Raw genomic sequence first — 24003 nt, 5'->3', positions numbered from 1 at the left:
CGGTTCCCTCGGTGAGGTCCAGGCTGCGTCGGAGAGGTGAGTATAGCAATATTTTTTATTTTAAGTCTTTATTTTACACATTAATGTTGTTTCGATACCGATACCCGATACCACAAAAGTATCGGATCTCGGTATCGGAATTCCGATACAGCAAATATCGGCCGATACCCGATACTTGCGGTATCGGAATGCTCAACACTAGTGACCACCCATGCGAAAAAAGATGACCAAAGTGACAAATAGGAGCGGGCAGAACAGATGAAAGGGGAAAAAGTTTTTAATATTTTGAACCTTTTTCTAACGCTTAATAGAATCTAATCTTTTTTTGGATTCATATGTATCAAATCCCCAAATTGTCGGATTCTGGCATATCCAATTTTTTGTAGAAATTCATAACTAACCATAATTCATATCACATCTCATCAGCCTAAGGCTGATTTTAACCCCTTTCTGACATTTGTTGTAATAATACATCCCTGTTCCTGGGTTTATCTGATCAGGGACTTATTATTACTGCATGGCAAATGCCTGTGCACACAGGCTGTGCGTGGTTGGTCGCATCCGGGTGTCAGCTGATTCTGAGAGCTGACACCCTGCACTGAGTGCCAGGAGCGGTCACACACCACTCCCAGCACTTTAACCCCCTAAATGCTGCAATCAAAAGTGATTGCAGCATTTCGGGAGCTGGCAGAAGGCTGACAGCCCCTCTGCATTTGGATCAGAGACCCCGAGACCTGATCGTTGCCTTGTGACCTGATGTTGTCATGATGCCATCCGGGTCACCAGTGCATGATCAGCAACTTTCTCTGTTAGCGCAGAGCTAGCTGCCGCATCTCCATGCTGTACAAGTGATCAAACTGCAAAAAATGATAGTCCCATATTAGGACAATGTAAAAAAAATAATAATTTTTTTAATAATTGTAAATATACTTTTAAAAAATATAAAAAATAATAACAAAATCAAAAGATATTGTAGCTATAAATAAATAGTTGCTAGAAAAAAATATCAACAAAAGTACACGTATTTGGTATCATCGCATCTGCAACAACTCGACCTATAATGAGATAGATGGAGGCACTGTTGACTCCGTCTGACCTGTGATTCGGAGGTGTCCATCTTTTTAGGATTGCATAAAAGTGCAGTAGGCCACAGTTTTGTGCACTTCTGAAAACACCAATGAACAGAGGCCAGACGGAGTCTACATTAACTCTGCTGCCTCATTATAATGAATGGATCCATCAGAGTTTCATCTGAAGCCCGAAACACCGTGGCTGCGAATTGAGATACTGATTTGGCTCTTATCCTAAGTCATATTGCACGACTCGTTATAGGGTTGATTGTGACTTGTACGATCGCTACTTCCAACAGGTGGCGCTATTTCAAGTCCTCTTTTACTCTGAAGAGGCAATTTGCATATTAAATTTCACAGAGGAGCATTACACGGCGAATAAGCCTGCTTACCTTGACAAGCCAGAGCTAGTATGCTACTCTCCACAAGGAAAAACCTTACCCCTTAGACCTCAGTCCAGAGCCTCTCACCTAGCCTAATCAGTTCTCATACTTCGCACTGACGAGGGCCAACAGCCCGAAACACTGTGTCTGTGAATTGAGATACTAATTTAGCTCTTATTCTAAGTCATATTGCGAGACTCGTTAAAGAGTTGATAGTGACTTGTAGGATCACTACTTCCAATAGGTGGCGCTATAGAGTTCAAGTCCTCTTTTTCTCTGAAGAGGCAATTTGCACATCTGAATCACGTCACTCAGAGATTTAGATGGAAACCCCAAAGTAAGTGATCCCTAACTTTAACCCCTTTCTGCCATTGGACGTACTATTCCGTCCATGTGGGGTGGGCCCTAATTCCCAAGGACGGAATAGTACGTCCAGCACGATCGGCCGCGCTCACGGGGGGAGTGCGGCCGATCGCGGCCGGGTGTCAGCTGCCTATCGCAGCTGACATCTGGCACTATGTGCCCGGAGCGGTCACGGGCGGCCCCCGGCACATTAACCCCCGGCACACCGCGATCAAACATTGGTGTGCTGGCAGTACAGGGAAGCATCGTGCAGGGAGGGGGCTCCCTGCGGGCTTCCCTGAGACCCCCGCAGCAACGCGATGTGATCGCGTTGCTCCGAGGGTCTCCTACCTCCTTCCTCGCTGCAGGTCCCGGATCCAAGATGGCCGTGGGGCTGCATCCGGGTCCTGCAGGGAGGGAGGTGGCTTACCGAGTGCCTGCTCAGAGCAAGCGCTTGGTAAGCCTGCACGGCTGTATGTCAGATCGGTGATCTGACAGAGTGCTGTGCACACTGTCAGATCACCGATCTGTGATGTCCCCCCTGGGACAAAGTAAAAAAGTTTAAAAAAAAAATTCCCACATGTGTAAAAAAAAAATAAAAAAAAATCCTAAATAAAGGAAAAAAAAAAATATTATTCCCATAAATACATTTCTATATCTAAATAAAAAAATCATACAATAAAAGTACACATATTTAGTATTGCCGCGTCCGTAACGACCCCACCTATAAAACTATATCACTAGTTAACCCCTTCAGTGAACGCCGTAAAAAAAAAAAACCGAGGCAAAAAACAACGCTTTATTCTCATACCGCCAAGCAAAAAGTGGAATAACACGCGATCAAAAAGATGGATATAAATAACCATGGCACCGCTGCAAACGTCATCTTGTCCCGCAAAAAACGAGCTGCCATACAGCATCATCAGCGAAAAAATAAAAACGTTATAGTCCTCAGAATAAAGCGATGCCAAAATAATTATTTTTTCTATAAAATTGTTTTTATCGTATAAAAGCGCCAAAACATAAAAAAAAGATATAAATGAGGTATCGCTGTAATCGTACTGACCCGAAGAATAAAACTCCTTTATCAATTTTACCAAAAGCGGAACGGTATAAACGCCTCCCCCAAAAGAAATTCATGAATAGCTGGTTTTTGGTCATTCTGCCTCACAAAAATCGGAATAAAAAGCGATCAAAAAATCTCCCATGCCCGAGCATGTTACCAATAAAAACGTCAACTCGTTCCACAAAAAACAAGATTTCACAAGACTCTGTGGTCTCAAATATGGAAAAATTATAGCTCTCAAAATGTGGTAATGCAAAAAATATTTTTTGCAATAAAAAGCGTCTTTCAGTGTGTGACGGCTGCCAATCATAAAAATCCGCTAAAAAACCCGTTATAAAAGTAAATGAAACCCCCCTTCATCACCCGCTTAAATAGGGAAAAATTCAAAAATTTAAAAAATGTATTTAGTTCCATTTTCCCATTAGGGTTAGGGTTAGGGCTAGGGTTAGGGTGAGGGCTAGGGTTAGGGCTACCGTTAAGGCTAGAGTTAGGGCTAGGGTTAGGGCTAGGGTTAGGGTTAGGGTTGGGGCTAGGGTTAGGGCTAGGGTTAGGGTTAGGGCTAGGGTTAGGGCTAGGGTTAGGGTTGGGGCTAGGGTTAAGGCTACAGTTAGGGTTGGGGCTAAAGTTAGGGTTAGGGTTTGGATTACATTTACGGTTGGGAAAAGGGTTGGGATTAGGGTTAGGGGTGTGTCTGGGTTAGAGGTGTGGTTAGGGTTACCGTTGGGATTAGGGTTTGGAGTGTGTTTGGATTAGGGTTTCAGTTATAATTGGGGGATTTCCACTGTTTAGGCACATCAGGGGCTCTCCAAACGCGATATGGCATCCGATCTCAATTTCAGCCAATTCTGCGTTGAAAAAACAGGGGTTTACCCTAACATATGGGGAATCAGCGTACTCGGAACACATTGGAGAACAACTTTTGGGGTCCAATTTCTCCTGTTACCCTTGGGAAAATACAAAACTGGGGGCTAAAAAATAATTTTTGTGGAAAAAAAAATATTTTTTATTTGCACGGTTTTGCGTTATAAACTGTAGTGAAACACTTGGGGGTTCAAAGCTCTCACAACACATCTAGATGAGTTCCTTAGGGGGTCTACTTTCCAAAATGGTGTCATTTGTGTTTTTTTTTACTGTTTAGGAACATTAGGGGCTCTGCAAACGCAATGTGATGCCTGCAGACCATTCCATCTAAGTCTGCATTCCAATTGGTGCTTCTTCCCTTCCGAGCCCTCCCATGCACCCAAACGGTGGTCCCCCCACCACATATGGGGTATCAGCGTACTCAAGACAAATTGGACAACTTTTGGTGTCCAATTTCTCCTGTTACCCTTGGGAAAATACAAAACTGGGGGCTAAAAAATAATTTTTGGGGGAACATTTTTTTTTTTTTATTTTCACGGCTCTGCGTTATAAACTGTAGTGAAACACTTGAGGGTTCAAAACTCTCACAACACATCTAGATGAGTTCCTTAGGGGGTCTACTTTCCAAAATGGTGTCACTTGTGTTTGTTTTGTACTGTTTAGGTACATTAGGGGCTCTGCAAATGCAATGTGGTGCCTGCAGACCATTCCATCTAAGTCTGCATTCCAAATGGCGCTCCATCCCTTCCGAGCCCTCCCATGCGCCCAAGCAGTGGTTCCCCCCACATATGGGGTATCAGCGTACTCAGGACAAATTGGACAACAACTTTTGAGGTTCAATTTCTCCTGTTACCCTCGGGAAAATACAAAAATGGGGGCTAAAAAATAATTTTGGGGGGAAATTTTTTTTTTTATTTTCACGGCTCTGCGTTATAAACTGTAGTGAAACACTTGAGGGTTCAAAACTCTCACAACACATCTAGATGCGTTCCTTAGGGGGTCTACTTTCCAAAATGGTGTCAGTTGTGTTTTTTTTAATGTTTAGGTACATTAGGGGCTCTGCAAACACAATATGATGCCTGCAGACCATTCCATCTAAGTCTGCATTCCAAATGGCGCTCCATCCCTTCCGAGCCCTCCCATGCGTGAAACAGTGGTTCCCCTCACATATGAAGTATCAGCGTACTCAGGACAAATTGGACAACAACTTTTGGGGTCAAATTTATCCTGTTACCCTCGGGAAAATACAAAACTGGGGGCTAAAAAATAATTTTTGTGGGAAAAAATGTTTGTTTTATTTTTACGGCTCTGCATTATAAACTTCTGTGAAGCACTTGGTGGGTCAAAGTGCTCACTACACCTCTAGATAAGTTCCTTAGGGGGTCTACTTTCCAAAATTGTGTCACTTGTGGCGGGTTTCAATGTTTGGCACATCAGTGGCTCTCCAAAGGCAACATGGCGTCCCATCTCAATTCCTGTCAATTTTGCAGTGAAAAGTCAAACGGCACTCCATCCCTTCCGAGCTCTCCCATGCGCCCAAACAGTGGTTTACCCCCACATATGGGGTATCAGCTGTAGCATGGCTAAAGGGTATCTAATCGACGGGAGGTATGTATCACAGAGAAGGCTTACCGCTGTGATGTAACCCGGAGTGTTTTCTGTTTGCTCATAAAGCAATAAGGAGTTGCTTAGTATATTTGGGTCCGGGTTACGGGTAGCTATGAGAGATGGGAGGGTCTGGCTACCCATATACCTCACCCCTGGGTAAGGGGCATAACCATGCCTGTCTATGTTTGTTGCAGGACCTGTGGTGAGGTCACAACCACATGTCTGATCATGTGATGGGTTCTGGGTGTGGTTAGACTTATTAAAGAAAGCCTAATGCTAGCCTCCAGGGGGAGTGTTTGGAAGTCTGTCAGAGTGGACACACTTCCATGTGTCTTGGCTAGACACTGCAGAGTGGCCTGTGTGTTGGACGGTTCCAAGTGGGGACAGACATCCTGGAAGCACACAGAGACCATATTTAGGCTGGAGAGCCTACGTGCTGGACATGGCACAGTCTGTATGCCTACAGATCTGAGAGAGAGCGGAGCTCTACTATGGACACTGAGAACCTATCCATCTGATGTAAGACCGTTTACCTTTGTTTTGCTGATTTAAATGGTTTATGAAGTAAATAAACCTACATGAATGCTGAAGAGAATATGCCTCCTGTTTCCTCCTACGCACCTGAGCGAGTGAATCCCTACAATTGGTGGAGAATGCGGACAAAGATCCAGGAGCACATGTTGCAGCAATGGCTGGTCTGAGCCGGAATATTGGACGGTATTGACAACCGTGAGTAAACACTGATCAGGGTCAGTGAGAAAACTGTTGTGTCTGGGCACCTCTGAGGCCGAGGGGTGTCCAGGAACCCGTGAAGTTGCCAACGGGTGACGGTCTGAAAACCGTGTATTGTAATGACCGGGGTCAGCGAAAAACTATGTTTGGGCTGTGTGTAAAGCCGGGTGCGTAACCTACCGGAGTCTGTGGTGTTCTGACCGGGGTCAGTGAGAGACTGAGTTTTTTTTCCTGAGAGTCAGCTTGCTGTGGACCGGCGAGTCCATGTATTTGTTTTTTCCTTCTCTGATCAAATTGCTGTGGCTCGGCGGGGCCACGAAGACTGAAGACGTCTGGCGGTAACTCGGTGGTGTTACGGAATTTGCTGTGGATCGGCGGGTCCACGAAGTCTGCGGTGGTTACGTGCAGTGCAGTTGCAGCAAGGGGTTCTGCAGCAGCCGGAGCTGCAGTTGCAGCAAAGAGAGAAAAAAAAAGAGAAGACATTGCTGGTTTAGAGTTTGCAGACTCTTAAAGGGCCAGAGTCACATTGGTGTGCTGTGCGAACTGGGGCCTGAGAGTGCTGTGCGAAGTCCGCGGGGTGTGCCCCAGAGTGGGGTGGTGTCCCTAGAAGGGGGTGGAGTCCCAAGACGGAGTGGTGACCCCCAAATAATTATGGTTGGCCAAAAAGGGGCCGGGCATCCCAAAAAAGGGGCGGTGTCCCAAAAGGGGGTAGTTGCCCAAAAGGGGGTGAAGTCACTAAAGGGGGTAGTGGCCCTAAAAGGGGCGGAGTCCAAAAGGGGGTGGTGACCCCCAAAGGGGTGGAGCTTTCAAAAGGGGAACAGCAATGTTTGTGTTTTACGTATTCAGAGTGCGGCATAGACTTCCCGTTTGATGACAGGCCACAGGTGTGTACTGTTATGTTACACCATGAAGGAGAATCTGGACTGCTGGACTCAAAGAGTCAGGTGACTCTGACAGGAACTCCTCTCGTTCTCTGTCTAACCGAGAAAAAGGTCAATGTTCGCTGCATTCATGGGGTCACTGTTGACTATACTGTGGACAGAGTGATCATTGATATGTCCAAAAATGTAAAGTGGCAAGATGGCGGTATAACACCAGCAGGGGCGTAACGACCGCGGTCGCAGCGGTCGCCATTGCGACCGGGCCCCGCAGGTCAGGGGCCCCGGGCCGGCAGGTCAGGGCAGGGCCGGGCTGGACATCGGGCACTTCTGGCAAATGCCAGAAGAGCCGATGCCAGTAGTGGGCCGCTGCACTGTTCCTCCAAAGCCCCCCCCCCCCCGCCGCCGCCGCCGCCGCATTTAACTATACCGGCGTCTATGACACCGGTATAGTTCAATGCAATGATGGAGGAGAGCGTCACCTGACGCTCCCTCTCCCATCATTCCCCGCTCTGCCTCTGACAGTACACTGCGGGTGCGCGATGATGTCATATCATCGCGCACCTGCAGTGTCCTGGGCAGACTGCAGCCACCAGGAGCAGCGCGGGCAAAAGGAAAGGTGAGGAGAGTTTTTTTTTTCTTTTTCACCGGACTGTGGGGCCATTATCGGGGGGGGGGGGGGGAGATGAGATGCGGGCTGTGCTCTATATACCCCAGTGCTGGCTGTGCTCTATATACCCCTGTGCTGGCTGTGCTCTATATACCCCTGTGCTGGCTGTGCTGCATATACCCCTGTGCGGGCTCTGCTGTATATACCCCTGTGTGGGCTCTGCTGTATATACCCCTGTGCGGGCTGTGCTCTATATACCCCTGTGCGGGCTGTGCTCTATATACCCCTGTGCTGGCTGTGCTCTATATACCCCTGTGCTGGCTGTGCTCTATATACCCCTGTGCTGGCTGTGCTGCATATACCCCTGTGCGGGCTCTGCTGTACATACCCCTGTGTGGGCTCTGCTGTATATACCCCTGTGCAGGCTCTGCTGTATATACCCCTGTGCGGGCTGTGCTCTATATACCCCTGTGCGGGCTGTGCTGTATATACCCCTGTGCGGGCTGTGCTGTATATACCCCTGTGCGGGCTCTGCTGTATATACCCCTGTGCGGGCTGTGCTGTATATACCCCTGTGCGGGCTGTGCTGTATATATCCCTGTGCGGGCTCTGCTGTATATATCCCTGTGCGGGCTGTGCTGTATATATCCCTGTGCGGGCTGTGCTCTATATACCCCTGTGCGGGCTGTGCTCTATATACCCCTGTGCGGGCTCTGCTGTATATACCCCTGTGCGGGCTCTGCTGTATATACCCCTGTGCGGGCTGTGCTCTATATACCCCTGTGCGGGCTGTGCTCTATATACCCCTGTGCGGGCTGTGCTCTATATACCCCTGTGCTGGCTGTGCTGTATATACCCCTGTGCGGGCTGTGCTGTATATACCCCTGTGCGGGCTGTGCTGTATATACCCCTGTGCGGGCTGTGCTGTATTTACCCCTGTGCGGGCTGTGCTGTATATACCACTGTGCGGGCTGTGCTGTACATACCACTGTGCGGGCTGTGCTGTACATACCACTGTGCGGGCTGTGCTGGATATACCACTGTGCGGGCTGTGCTGGATATACCACTGTGCGGGCTGTGCTGGATATACCACTGTGCGGGCTGTGCTGGATATACCACTGTGCGGGCTGTGCTGGATATACCACTGTGCGGGCTGTGCTGGATATACCACTGTGCGGGCTGTGCTGGATATACCACTGTGCGGGCTGTGCTGGATATACCACTGTGCGGGCTGTGCTGGCACCCAACACCATGTTGCAGTGCAGGAGATTCCTGCAACAGTCCGAGGCGTATCTAGGGGAAGGGGGTGGGGGGGCGTCACGGAGGTAGGGGGGGGGGCCCCATTTGGAAGTTCGCACCGGGGCCCATAACTTTGTAGTTACGCCACTGAACACCAGACTTGTTCTACCCATTTGAGAGGGGCCGGGACTTTGTGATCTTGGAAGACATATGGGAAATTGACGCGTGTGGGGTTATTCAGAGGAGAGACGGAATGGTCATATTGAAGCCCCACTTCAGCAGCAGGTTGTGGGGATTCCTGTTAATGGGATGTGTAAAGAGAAAGTAGCGCCACCTAATGTCAATAGTCTAGAATTACGGGTGACTGGAAGAAAGTGTGGGTCTGACACCTGTTTAAGTGGGGACTTGCTGTTCCAGGATGACAGAGTGAGAGGGGGTGACTCCTATCCAGACTGTGACTCGAGCACAAAGGGAAAAGAGTGCAGTAAGGAGGAGCCAAGTAAAAGTCACAAATCTTCATCTCATTGTCGGGGACGCAAAAAGACGGGACAGGTTACACCCTCTGAGAAGAGAGATGATGAGGAAGAGACCAGGTCAGGTATAGATCAGGTTACTGTCCTTGATAAGGAGGTCACTTTATCTCTGACAAACCCTAGCACTGAGATAGTTAGTGACGGGCTGGGGTTAGAACAGACCTGTAGTAGACCCACATCTGCAATGCCTGGAAAGAGTGAAGTGGCTCCGTATAATGAAGTACCTGATGCTGAAGAGATGGAGAGCTCTGAAGTTACCAAGAGTCCAGAGGTACCGAAGAGTAAACAGACAGAGGGCCCAGGAGAGACCATAGAGGTGGATGCAGAAACAGTTGGAACTCTGAAGAGGCAGAGTCTGAGTGGGCAAGAGAGCCCGTCTGAAAATCTAATTAGAGAATTGGTGGTGCAACATGTGCTGGCCAAAAGAGAACAGGACCATAACATAGAGCTGCTTAAAGAAACAGTCGAACGAGAAAGGGTCCTGAGGCAAGCAATTGAGCACAGAGTGGGTGACCTAGAGAAGGAAGTCTCTGAACTCAGAGGTCACCTAGCAGCGTGTCAGGCCATGAATAGGGCCATATTGAAAGATATGGATGTGCTCAGAATGGCTCAAGAAAAACATCAGCAGGAGCTTCTCCAGAGAGAGGAGGAACGTCGCTGCCTGACAGAGGAGTTGCCAATGCCTATCTTGGCGAAGGCTCAAGCGGAAGAAAAGACTGAGGAAGAGTTCGTGCTAAAAGCGGAACAAGAGAGTCACCCAGTCGTGACAGACGTCTTGGTGGAAAGGTCAGAGGCAAAAAGGGAGCCATCTGTCTATGAAGAGAGTGAGACCCCGCTCTTCAAGACCGTGATTGATGTACCCGAAGAGGTGCAAGAAGCCTGTACCGGTGAAGGTGTGCATGAGGCCTTCAGAAAAGCAGTGGAAGCATACTGTCGACTAGGGAAGTCACAGTGAAGCGGGTGGCTGTCCCGAGGGATATGCACCTACACTGCCTCCATACAAAGCAGAAGATCATTTTGAAGAATGATGAAGCCGTTCGACGTTTGGAGCGTGAAAGGAAAGCTCTTAGTCAGCTGGGCTTAGTGGAAGACACAGTCCAAGTACCCAAAGATCTGGTGGCGAAAGTCATTGGGAAACTTGGGAGAGTGATGCAGGAGATGGTGGATAAATCCGGTCTGAAGAGACTGAGGATACCGGCTGATGAAGAGGTCCAGGTCATGGATGAAGATGGGATGGTTCCGTTCCTGGTTGTCGGATCCAGAGAGAGTCTTAGGAATATCCACATGCTTCTGGAATATCGCATGGCATACCTAAGGGAGGTAGAGCAGCTGAGACGTGAGAGACGGCAAGTTAATAAACAGCTGCCAGAGAGGCGAAGAGGTGCTCTAAAGCCTGGAAGTCCTCAAGCTGAAGTTAACAGAGGATATAGGCGTAAAGAGAAGAGCTGCTCTCCGAATGAAGACAATAGGAGAGATCAACGACCGAGAGAGAACTGAAGGTGGTCAGATGGAAGAGCTAGAAATAGTGGCTCCTCAGCTAGCTCAGGGCTCAGTGACTTAAGCGGGAGATCTTGTAGCAGACAAGATGACAAGGGGTCATCGTTAACAAAGTATGTGACGGAAAGGGATGATGAATGTCGACGAAAGGGTTCAATAACAGGCCCTGATTTAGACAGACGGTTTGACTGTCAGGGACGACTGAGAGAGGTCTCTAGTCGGTTAAGGACAAGTGCCAAGCCCCATGGCTTTAGGCAGAGGGGGGAGGTATGTAGCATGGCTAAAGGGTGTCTAATCGACGGGAGGTATGTATCACAGAGAATGCTTACCGCTGTGATGTAACCCAGAGTGTTTTCTGTTTGCACATAAAGCAATAAGGAGTTGCTTAGTATATTTGGGTCCGGGTTACGGGTAGCTATGAGAGATGGGAGGGTCTGGCTATCCATATACCTCACTCCTGGGTAAGGGGCATAACCATGCCTGTCTATGTTTGTTGCAGGACCTGTGGTGAGGTCACAACCACATGTCTGATCATGTGATGGGTTCTGGGTGTGGTTAGACTTATTAAAGAAAGCCTAATGCTAGCTTCCAGGGGGAGTGTTTGGAAGTCTGTCAGAGTGGACACACTTCCATGTGTCTTGGCTAGACACTGCAGAGTGGCCTGTGTGTTGGACGGTTCCAAGTGGGGACAGACGTCCTGGAAGCACACAGAGACCATATTTAGGCTGGAGAGCCTACGTGCTGGACATGGCACAGTCTGTATGCCTACAGATCTGAGAGAGAGCGGAGCTCTACTATGGACACTGAGAACCTATCCATCTGATGTAAGACCGTTTACCTTTGTTTTGCTGATTTAAATGGTTTATGATGTAAAAAAACCTACATGAACGCTGAAGAGAATATGCCTCCTGTTTCCTCCTACGCACCTGAGCGAGTGAATCCCTACACAGCGTACTCAGGACAAATTGTACAACAACTTTTGGGATCCAATTTCTTCTCTTACCCTTGGGAAAATAAAAAATTGGGGGCGAAAAGATAATTTTTGTTAAAAAATATGATTTTTAATTTTTACGGTTCTGCATTATAAACTTCTGTGAAGCACTTGGTGAGTCAACGTGCTCAACACACCTCTAGATAAGCTCCTTATGGTGTCTGCTTTCCAAAATGGTGTCACTTGTGGGGGGTTTCAATGTTTAGGCACATCAGGGGCTCTCCAAATGCAACATGGCGTCCCATCTCAATTCCAGTCAATTTTGCATTGAAAAGTCAAACCGCACTCCTTCCCTTCCGAGCTCTCCCATGTGCCCAAACAGTGGTTTACCCCCACATATGGGGTATCAGCGTACTCAGGACAAATTGTACAAAAACTTTTGGGATCCAATTTCTTCTCTTACCCTTGGGAAAATAAAAAATTGGGGGCGAAATGATAATTTTTGTGAAAAAATATGATTTTTTATTTTTACGGTTCTGCATTATAAACTTCTGTGAAGCACTTGGTGAGTCAACATGCTCACCAGACCTCTAGATAACCTCCTTTGGGTGTCTGCTTTCCAAAATGGTGTCACTTGTGGGGGGTTTCAATGTTTAGGCACATCAGGGGCTCTCCAAATGCAACATGGCGTCCCATCTCAATTCCAGTCAATTTTGCATTGAAAAGTCAAATGGTGCTCTTTCGCTTCCGAGCTCTGTCATGCGCCCAAACAGTGGTTTACCCCCACATATGGGGTATCGGCGTACTCAGGACAAATTGTACAACATTGTTAGTTGTCCATTTTCTCCTGTTACCCTTGGTAAAATAAAACAAATTGGAACTGAAGTAAATTTTGTGTGAAAAAAATTTAAATGTTCATTTTTACTTAAACATTCCAAAAATTCCTGTGAAACACCTGAAGGGTTACAAAACTTCTTGAATGTGGTTTTGAGCACCTTGAGGGGTGCAGTTTTTAGAATGGTGTCACACTTGGGTATTTTCTATCATATAGACCCCTCAAAATGACTTCAAATGAGATGTGGTCCTTAAAAAAAATGGTGTTGTAAAAATGAGAAATTGCTGGTCAACTTTTAACCCTTATAACTCCCTAAAAAAGAAAAATTATGGTTCCAAAATTGTGCTGATGTAAAGTAGACATGTGGGAAATGTTACATATTAAGTATTTTGTGTGACATGTCACTGTGATTTAATTGCATAAAAATTCAAAGTTGGAAAATTGCAAAATTTTCTAAATTTTCGCCAAATTTCCGTTTTTTTCACAAATAAACGCAGGTAATATCAAAGAAATTTTACCATTATCATGAAGTACAATATGTCATGAGAAAACCGTGTCAGAATTACCGGGATCCGTAGAAGCGTTTCAGAGTTATAACCTCATAAAGGGACAGTGGTCAGAATTGTAAAACATGGCTTGGTCATTAACGTGCAAACCACCCTTGGGGGTGAAGGGGTTAAATAAAATGTTCCCAATGAAAGCTTCAACTCAATCCACAAAAAAGCAAGTCCCCACTCAAGTCTGTCATCTGTTAATGGAAATGTAAGGTGCTCCATGTTATTTGCTGTACAAAGGCTCTGGAAAAGCGAAATGGATCCTTCCTCATCCACCAAAAGGAATTCAGCAAATTCTGCACTCCCAAATCCTAATGGCTCCCCTCCCTTCTGAGCCCCACTGTGTGCTTAAACCACATATATCGTACATGTTTGGCATTTCTGAAGCGATGAGAGCCCACTTACAAACTTACAGGTGTGTGTCTCCAGAAGCACAGGCTGGGCATAACGTACTTGTGACTGCAATATACTGGTCACTACAGCGTACTGGTCACTCAAATAGCATTTGGCAATTTTTATTCGGCAACATTCATTGCTGCTTGTTTCTGGAAATACCAATGGAGTAAAAATCATCACTACACCTGTAGATAAATTCCCAAGGGGTATAATTTCCAAAATGGGGTCACTTGAGGGGGGATTCTGCTCTTCTAGCAATTAGAGGCTCTGTATATGGAGTCTGCAAACTGTTCTAGGAAAATCTGCGCTCCAGGAGGCAAATAGTGCTCTGTTCCACCCGCCTCGCTCTGTATGGCGAGTAGTACTGTAGAGCCACATATAGGGTATTGCAACGGTCAGTAGAAATTGTAATACAAATTTTGGTGCCATTTCTACCCACTTCTTATGTGAAAATGTAAAATCTGGGGCTAAAACAAGATTTTGGTGGTATAAATGCAGTTATTTTTTCTTCACTGCCCAATAGTATAAAATTCTGTGACACACCCGTGGTGTCAATATGTTCACTGCACCCCTAGATGAATTCAAATATGTTCACTGCACCCCTAGATGAATTCACTGAGAGGTTTACTTTGTAAAATGGCGTCATTTATAGGGGGGGGGGTTCTCCTGTTTTGACACCTCATGGGCTCTCCCATTGAGTCATGGCACCAGCAAATCATAACAGTATAATCTGGCTCCTTGCCTTCTGACCTTTGCACTGTACATTAAAAATATTTGCCAATTATATGTAGGGTATTGGCGCACTTAGGAAAAAATGGACCTCAGTTTGTTGAAAAAAAATTTCCTATTAGCCCTTAGAAAAATTAAAAACTTGTTCTAAAACAACATTTTAGTGGTAAAAATGTAATTTATTCTTTCTTCACAGCTCAGTGGTATAAAATTCTGTGAGACACATGTGGTGTGCCTGTGGGGGGCCTGAGCAAAAAGAGGTGAGTATGTGATTTTTTTTTTTATTTTAATCGCAGCACCAGCAAATGGGGCAAATGTGTGGAGCATCTTATGGGGCATGATGTGTGGAGCATCTCATGGGGCCCCTAATGTGAGGAGCATCTCATGGGGCCCCTAATGTGTGGAGCATCTCATGGGGCCCCTAATGTGTGGAGCATCTTATGGGGCCATCAACCTTTATGCAGCATTGTATGGGGCAAATGTGTCTATGGAGCATCTTATGGGGCCATTATTAACCTTTGTGCAGGATTATATGGGGCGTATTTTGTATGGAGCATCTTATGGGGCCATCATGATCTGTATAGACGATTATATGGGGCTCCTGATTCAATATGGATATTCAATAACCCGTAACCTACTGATGTCTCAATTAATTTTACTTTTATTGGTATCTATTTTTACTTTTGAAATTTACCGGTAGCTGCTGCATTTTCCACCCTAGGCTTATACTCGAGTCAATAAGTTTTCCCAGTTTTTTGAGGCAAAATTTGGGGGGTCGGCTTATACTCGGGTCGGCTTATACTTGAGAATATATGGTAATTAAATTCAAGTAAAGGTCACTGTGAGGTGAATGTGAGAGGATGGAGGCAGGGTGGGCACTGAAGGGGTGGTGGAGGGAGGACAGGGTGGAGGGGCCTTAAAATTATACTTACTATTACAATGTTTAGTGTTCTGCACCACATCACATGTAATAAGTGTTGTTTGGGGGGCTGATGTGGAGATAGGGGGCTTATTATTCTTACAGCCTGGGTCTTATAAGCCCAGCCTGTTAGTATAACAAGCCCCCTTACAGTAACCACGGCGTGAGCTGCATTATATGTAATACTGTTATAGTAAGTGATGTATTATTGTTATAAAGTTATTAAGGCTCTCCTGAGCAGTGATACAGGCCTCTCATGGTTTGTACAGCGTCTATCAGCACCGGCTGTAGTGTACCAGGCGGACATGTTTGTCTCTATGAGGGTAGGTGCACATAGTCAGTAAATGCTGCGGGTTGGATGCTGTGTACTTGTGCCTCGTCAAGATGTTGCAGCATAGTGGATGGGATTTCAAGAAACCTAATGTCCACTATGCTGAAAGATAAGCAGCTATTCTTTCCAGAGCGCACCATGTCTATTTATCCAAGATAAATGTCACCCATACAATGTATTGGACGAGATGAATCAGCACGGTTCTATGAACACATGCAAAATCAACTGCTTTTAATAGCGGCAGCACTTTGGACACAGCGGACATGTGCTGCGCACAAAGCTCGGCCAATTAATGTAACCTAATGTAATGCACATATGCTAAAGCTGCAGTATTTCATAGAAAAACATACAAATAGCTGCTAGGGAATGAATGGAGCTGTGCACTAGTCCTAAAGACAGGTGCCCGGCGGCTTCTCCCCACCTGCTGAAAGTGCAGTGCTCTGCAATAGTTCTAAAGACAGGTCCCCAACGGCTTCTTCCCACCCACTGACAGTGCGGTGCTATGCACTAGTCCTACAGACTACATACAGGACCCAAGCGGCTTCTCTCCGCCCGCTGACAGTGCAGTGCTGTGCACTAGTCCTACAGACAGGTCCCCAGCAGCATCTCCCCACCCGCTGACAGTGCGTTGCTGTGCACTATTCCTACAGACAGGTGCCCAGGCGGCTTCTTCCTATCTGCTGACATTGCAGTGCTGTTTACTAGTCCTACAGACAGGTCCCTGGTGGCTTCTCTCCACCTGCTGACAGTGCGGTGCTGTGCACTAGTCCTACAGACAGGTCCCCGGTGGCTTCTCCCCACCCGCTGACAGTGCATTGCTGTGCACTAGTCCTACAGACAGGTCCCTGGCAGTTTCTTCCTATCCGCTGACATTGCAGTGCTGTGCACTAGTCCTACAGACAGGTCCCCGGTGGCTTCTCTCCACCTGCTGACAGTGCGGTGCTGTGCACTAGTCCTGAAGACAGGTCCCCGGTGGCTTCATCCTATTTGCTGACATTGCAGTGCTGTGCACTAGTCCTACAGACAGGTCCCAAGTGGCTTCTCTCCGCCCGCTTACAGTGCAGTGCTGTGCACTAGTCATACAGACAGGTCCATGGCAGCTTCTTCCCACCCAATGACAGTGCGGTGCTGTGCACTAGTCCTACAGTCAGGTCCCTGGCAGCTTCTCCGCACCTGCTGAAAGTGCGGTGCTGTGCACTAGTTCTACAGACAGGTCCCAGTGGCTTCTCCCTGCTTGACTGACAGTGCTGTGCTGTGCAGTATTCCTACAGACAGGACCCGGCAGCTTCTCCACACCCGCTGAAAGTGCGTTGCTGTGCACTAGTCCTACAGACAGGTCCCCAACGGCTTCTTTCTATCAGCTGACATTGCAATGCTGTGCAATAGGCCTACAGACAGGTACGCAGTGGCTTCTCTCCACCTGCTGACAGTGCGGTGCTGTGCTCTATTCCTACAGACAGGTCCCCGGTGGCATCTCCCCACCCGATGACAGTGCGTTGCTGTGCACTAGTCCAACAGACAGGTCCCTGGCGGCTTCTTCCCACCCGCTGACAGTGCGCTGCTGTGCACAAGTGGAGCGCCCCCAAGGACAGTGGGGTACTCGGTACCGGTTCCTTCGTTTCACAGGGGGATGTCACGGTGGCTGACCTAGTCGATGGCCCTGGGACGTCCATGTAAAAAGGGGGAAAGGTCTTTAAAGGGAAAGTGTTTTATGTGGTATTCGGTCAGGGTGACCGACGCTGCTTTAAGGGGTCCGCTGGGGTGATGTTATGGCAGCTAGATGGTATACCTTCCCACAGGTGAAGTGTATCCCCTGGGCTTCCCAGTGTGTAGATGGTGGATGGTGAGAGGCACAGTGAAGAACGAGGACACAAGGTTGCAATCTCTTTACCTTTTACTGTAGGCTTCAGCATCCACAGTCCAGAGCACCAGACCACATGGTAGGCAGAGTCCAGCCAGTTTGGAGGCAATTCCAGAGTCCCCTTATCCAGATGGAAATCAGTAGCCTTCCTCTAGCGCCATGGTGTTGTAGTACCTTACTGCTAAGCGTCTCATAAGGTCCTCACAGATGTTGTAGATATTATGTCTCTCTCTCTGTCCCCCAGATGGATAGGACAAACCCATATGATCGGTGGCTTGAGGAGTTTTACAGGGACTCTATAATGCCCCAGCCTCTAGTGGGTGCCACCTTGCCTCCTGGGTGTAGGAGGGCAGGTAACGTGAAATTAGCTGTCCTGCCGGTCTCTGGAGCAAGGCATAAAGGACTGTTGCTCCCTCAGTGTTCCGGCTACTGGGATCCTGCGCCTCCGAAGGAGGCAGCCTGTGCAGGGCAGAACTCCTTCTGGTATCCACTCCTTTGCTACGACTTCTTCACCCTCTCTACAATACAATTTGCTTTAGTGTGCCTTCTTAGGAACTGCTGCACTTAGGGCAGGCACAGCTCCGTGTCCTTCTGTCTTGACCTCTGACAGGATCCCACCCCTGTTAGGGACCAACTACCTGAGCAAAGCTCAGCCAGCAACTGCCTAACTTCCTGTCCAGGCCATCAGTTTTACCTAAGTGTGAAGAGTGCCCTAATAAATAGGAGCATAGCTCCCCCTGGTGGACTGGAGTATGAAATGTGTTGCATGTTTGTGATACCTGGATTCAGTTGTCCTTCTTTGCCTCCAAACGTAACATCACTCCCCCCTAGAGGAGAATGATATTACTGCAATGACCAGGACCCTGGGGTGCTGCACTAGTCTTACAGACAGGTCCCCGACAGTTTCTCCCAACTCGCTGACAGTGCTGTGCCGTTCACTAGTCTTACAGACAGATCTCCGGTGGCTTCTCCCCACCCGCTGACAGTGCAGTGCTGTGCACTAGTACTACAGACAGGTCTCTGGTGGCTTCTCCCTGCCCGCTGATAGTGACTAAAAAGTGTCTTTCTGCATGAGCATATAGCAGAGAGTTGTCAGTCACTGTCAGAGGGAGGGAGAAGCCACCAAGGACCTGTCTGTAGGACTAATGCAGAGCACCACACTGTCAGCGGGTGAGTAGAAGCCGCCGGGAACCTGTCTGTAGGACTAGTGCACAGCACCGCACTTTCAGCGGGTGGGGAGAAGCCACCGGCGACCTATCTGTAGGACTAGTGCACAGCACTGCACTGTCAGATTGTGGGGAGAAGCCACAGGGGACCTGTCTGTAGGACTAGTGCACAGCGCCTCTCGCTCCCCAGCACCTATTAAAAGTACCGTATTTTTCGGACTATAAGACGCACCAGACCATAAGGCGCACCCCAAATTTTGGGTGAAAATTGCAGAAAAAAAGATTTTTTATAAGATGGGGGTCCGTCTTATTATCCGAGTTTACAGTATCTTACCTGAGGGATGGCGGTGGCAGAGCAGGGCCACAGGAGGCATGGTGTCAGCAGAGGTGGGGTGATGCAGTACGGCGTGCACCTGAGCAGGGTCCCTTCCTGCTTAGGTGGGCGACGCCACGGCCTGGTGTTCATGGGAGGGTTGCAGCAGTGGTTACCGGCAGAGGTGCTGGGATGAGGAGGCGCAGTGAGAGGTATGGCGTGAGAGGGGGCCTCAGGAAGATGGCCGCCACCACCGATAACAACAGGATTCACCCGGCTCTGCTGCATTACCGGGCTGCTGCATCACCTCACCGGAAAAAGGGACCCCGCTCACTGCACCTCCACATCCCCGCACCTCTGCCGCCACACCTCGGCCACAACGGTAAGCCTGCATTGCGACTATAAGACGCACCCCCCATTTTCCCCCCTTTTTTTGGGGGGAAAAAGTGCGTCTTATAGTCCAAAAAATACGGTATGTTTGCCTCTGAAACACAGCAGCTTTATAGAGACATTCATACCCAGTGATGCACTACAACTGGGGCCTGATATGTGTTGCACAAAGTTTGAGCAGCCGGTATCACCTATCAGGTAACCTTTAAAGGGGGTGTCCAGGCTTGGGATAAAAGTATGCAGTCAATTTATGTGGCTGCAGACTACCTTATCATGACAAGGTGCAGTGCTCCTGCTGCCATGAGTCCGATCAGGTGCGATCAGATGGTCATGCAAGCGCATGTGTGCTATTTGCACGAGCTGACTACATACGTTTGGCGTCTTTCAGTAAAAAAGAATTGAGAGAAGCCGAAAGAGTGTAGTCGTCACATGATTGCAAGTTGTATACCTGCGATCACATGACCACATGTTTACATCACTGATACAGTGGCCATAAATACAGTACATGGGGAGGCTCATGGGCCATTATTACTGTACATGGGGGACTCGGGGAACATTATTACTTTACATGGGGGGACTCAGGGGACATTATTAAATGTTAATATGAGTAGAACTCAGCATTCGAGAGGTATGCAACAAGAATTACATTATATTCACAATAAAATTAATCCAATGTGAATACAATTTCAGGGGGCCATCATATAGTGTGAAGGCCACTATACAGCGTGGGAGCTAATCTTGGGGCCATTTTACATTGTGAAAACTAATGTTGGGGCCATTATACAGTTTGGGAGCTAATGCAGGGTCCATTATACAGCTTGGGGGCTAATATGGGGACTACTGTGAGTGGCCATCATGCAGGGTGGGAGCCAATATAAAATGTGGGGAAATAAAAAAAAATTGGAGTCCGGCTCAACAGGACTGGATTTTCCTTTTCTTTTTCTTTTTCAAAATAAATTAAAGTGCATACAAAAGAAAAATGTACATGGTTGACATGAACCAGTTGACGCGTTTCAACTGCACTAGGCATTCTTATTCATAAGTCATGAGTAAGACTGCCTAGTGCAGTCGAAACGCATGAACTGGGTCATGTCGACCATGTACATGTTTCTTTTGTATGCACTATAATTTCTTTTGAAAAATAAAAAGAAAAGGAAAATCCAGTCCTGTTGAGCCGGCTCCAATGTTTTCTATTTTCCTTGATGTTAGACCAGGGCGAGGCCGGAGTCTGGGCCCCAGGTGGATGAGCATGGAGCAACTGGGTGAGCTGGAATCAAGTTTCTAAAAATGTGGGGACTACTGTAGGGCCATTATACAGGGTCAGAGTTAATATGAGCGCCATTTTACAGTTTAAGGGTCTTCATACAGTGTGGAGACTACTATAGAGGTTAATATAAAGTGGGAATGCCATTATTTAGTATTAGGGCTTCTGTGGGAAACATTAGACAGTGTGTAGGCCATTATATAGTGTGGGTGTTACTGTGGGGGTCATTATATTGTATTTCAGGGAGCAGTGGGCCCATCATACTGTGTATAGGGCAGCTGTGGGCCACTCATACTGTGCATAGGAGAGCTGTGAAGCCACCCTGCTATGTATAGGGCAGCTGTAGGTATGCTGTTTTTCTCTGTACACAGTAAATCAAGTGAATTATGCCAAGTACTGCCCATACAGTGGGGTTGGAGGCCCATATCTACACAGGGGCCCACCGGAGGATTCCCCGGTTCCCTTATGGGCCAGTTCGAGCTTGACTGTACTGTCATCTCCTACAGTATATGTTCTGCAGTAGTTCTAATACCATATGGTGGTAATAACAGTGCTTTTTTATAGAGATTTATTTTCAGTAATACCATGGTCATCAGCAGAGGTTCCCCTATGCCGACAATTAGGGTGTGCCACTATAGTTGTAATCAGGGTTACCTGGCTAGGGGCCCACTCAGATGTTTTGATCCCCTGAGCTAAACCACTAGCTACCCCTCTGGGCTAAAATAATATTTTTGTGAGGAAAATGTGATTTTATTATTTTCACTGCTCAACGTTATAAACTTCTGTGAAGCACCTGGGGGTTCAACGTGCTCACCACACATCTAAATATATTCCTTGATATGTCTAGTTTTCAAAATGGGGTCACTTATGGATGGGATTCCACTGTTTAGGCACATCAAGGGCTCTCCAAATGGGACATGACGTCTGCTAATGATTCCAGGAAATTTTACATTCAAAAATCAAATGACGCACCTTCACTTCCATGCCCTGCTAACTCGGGAAAACTTGCACAACAAAATGTATATAAACATAAACCATACAGGAAAACATAAATAAAGGGGTGCCACAGAGACCAAAACCCATGTGGGTATCTGAAAGGTGCACCTATAGGACACTCCTAAGCATAATATAAACCATTAGAAAAATTGGAGCAAAGTCCAAAAAGTAATCAAAATATAAATTTATTGAAAATAATACACAACATGTAAACAGACTAGGATATGGTAATAAAACAAGGACAGTAGTATCCTGACAGAAAATGTTACTATTTAGCATGGGTAAAGTGCTCAAGTGCAGCAGGAAAGAGACCAACAGGTCCGAGGTAAGTAGTTAGGAAAAAAGTATCCAAATGGCTATACTAATCTGCGTGCTATGCCATTATATAGCACCGGGTCCCATGCTTAAATCATTGCTTACCCACGGTGTTAATATGTCAGGATCAGTGCCCACGCTGCCACCGATGTGCGTTTCCCCTCTTTTTCAAGGTGCGGTGGTGTGCAGTGTGCCAAACCGCCGTTAAATACCCTCACCTCCATGTGTTCATCATCAAGGCGCATGTATCCGGATCTGTGCGCCGGTGATTGCATCACTTCCGGCGCAGCGCGTCAGTGTCACGGGTCAGGTGAGCGTCGCAATGACGTCACTGACCCTCATACGTCAGCACCCGGTGCCTTCCATGATGCTCCGGATATCACAGACCGCAGACATGCGTACCAGACCGCAGACATGCGTACCTGAACGCAGGAGTGGTAAACGAAGGGGGAGAATCTACCGGACCAACTAGATTTAAATATTACAATCAGATAAATACAATAAATGGAATAATGTACGTGCAACAAATATATAGAAAATAAAAAATTACAACAGAGTACAAGACTTCATCACATTTATTTTCTATTTATTTGTTGCACATACATTATTATATTTATTGTATTTATCTGATTATGTATTATTATGCTGTCACCTTTGCACTGATGCACTTTATTTATTTGTAGGTAAAATTAGATTTTCTTTAGTTTTACGGCTCAATGTTATAAATTCTGTGAAGCACCTGAGGGTTCAATCTGCTCACCACACATCTAGATCAGTTCCTTGAGGGGTCTAGTTTCCAAAATGGGGTCACTAGTGTGGGATTTTCACTGCTTAGTCATATCAGAAGCTCTCCAAACTTGACATGGCATCCGCCAATTGTTCCAGGAAATTTTACATTCAAAAAAGTTAATAGTTGCGCCTTCCCTTCTGAGCTCTGCCATGTGCCCAAACAGTGATTTTCTCCCGCATATACAGCATGATCGGGAAAAATTGCATAACAAATGTTGGGGTCCATTTTTTCCTTGTTAAAATAGAAAAATCTGAATCAATATTACATTTTTGGGGAAAAAAAGTTAAAAATTCATTTTTTTTTTCAGATTCCAAAAATTCCTGTAAAGCATATGAAGGGTTAATAAACTTCATGAATGTGGTTTTGAGCACGTTGAGGGGTGCAGTTTTTAGAATGGTATCAGTTTCGGGTGTTTTCTTTCTATAGACCCCACAAAGTGACTTCAAATGTGATGTGGTCCCTAAAAAAATGGCTTTGTAAATTTTGTTGGAAAAATGAAAAATCACTGGTCAACTTTTAACCTTTGTGACTTCCTAACAAAAAAAAATTGATTCCAAAATTGTGATGTTGTAAAGTAGACATGTTGGAAATGTTACTTATTAACTATTTTGTATGACAAATCTCTGTGATTTAAGGGCATACAAATTCAAAGTTGGAAATTTGCGAAATCTTCTAAATTTTTGGCAAAGATCTGTTTTTTTTCATAACTATATGCAAGTCATGGCATAGAAATGTTACCACTACCATGAAGTACAATATGTCACGAAAAAAAGCATTCTCAGAATCAGTGGGATTCGTTGAAGCATTCTAGAGTTATAACCACGTAAAGTGACAGTGGTCAGAATTGTAAAAATTGGCCTGGTCATTAATGTGCAAACCACCTTCGGGGGTGAAGAGTTTAATTCGTCAGTGATTCCTGCCTGCCCTTTATATTTGTAGCTTTAAGCACAGGAGAGGTATGATTGATAAATATTAGGTTTAGGGATCCATCAATAAAGACACATCTTATTGTGATCTAAACACGTCACATATTTAGTGTTTGCATACATCTTAGCACTTACAGAGGAGACTGTATTATTTTGTTTGTATGTTGTGCAGTCATGGCAGCTTGCTCCTGTTCACACTTGCTTTGTTCTGTTTCACAGACGTGTTTGTGATTTTTTGGGAATTTAGCAATTACAACTCTTGTTTTTTCACTGTTTTTCCAGGTGAACCATTTGATAATATCCTGAATATAAATGCTGCTGCATCTAATATAATCGTCTACATCTTACTGGGTAGGCGATTTGGTTATGAAGATCCCACACTTTTGAAGCTGTTAAAGATGAATAATGAAAATGCCATATTACTTGGTACCCCAATGGCTGCGGTGAGCAGATCAACTCATTTGTATT

General features: G+C 46.4%; 2 protein-coding genes across 4 annotated transcripts in view; both read left to right on the top strand.

The window, feature by feature from the left end:
• Positions 1-24003, top strand: part of LOC143808691 (cytochrome P450 2K1-like) — a 1051026-nt gene that overhangs the window by 410820 nt on the left and 616203 nt on the right. The gene's annotated exons all lie outside the window — the stretch shown is intronic.
• LOC143808693 (cytochrome P450 2K1-like) overlaps positions 1-24003 on the top strand; it is a 486681-nt gene that overhangs the window by 190535 nt on the left and 272143 nt on the right. For all 3 annotated transcript variants that reach the window (XM_077291614.1, XM_077291613.1, XM_077291612.1), the window contains one exon: positions 23818-23978. In XM_077291614.1, coding sequence (XP_077147729.1) covers positions 23818-23978 — 161 coding nt within the window. The remainder of the gene's footprint in view (positions 1-23817; positions 23979-24003) is intronic.

Source organism: Ranitomeya variabilis, chromosome 2, assembly GCF_051348905.1.
Source record: "Ranitomeya variabilis isolate aRanVar5 chromosome 2, aRanVar5.hap1, whole genome shotgun sequence".
In the NCBI taxonomy this organism is placed as follows: domain Eukaryota; kingdom Metazoa; phylum Chordata; class Amphibia; order Anura; family Dendrobatidae; genus Ranitomeya; species Ranitomeya variabilis.
Note: the sequence above shows the minus strand (reverse complement) of the source record. Positions and strands in the feature narration are given on the sequence as shown.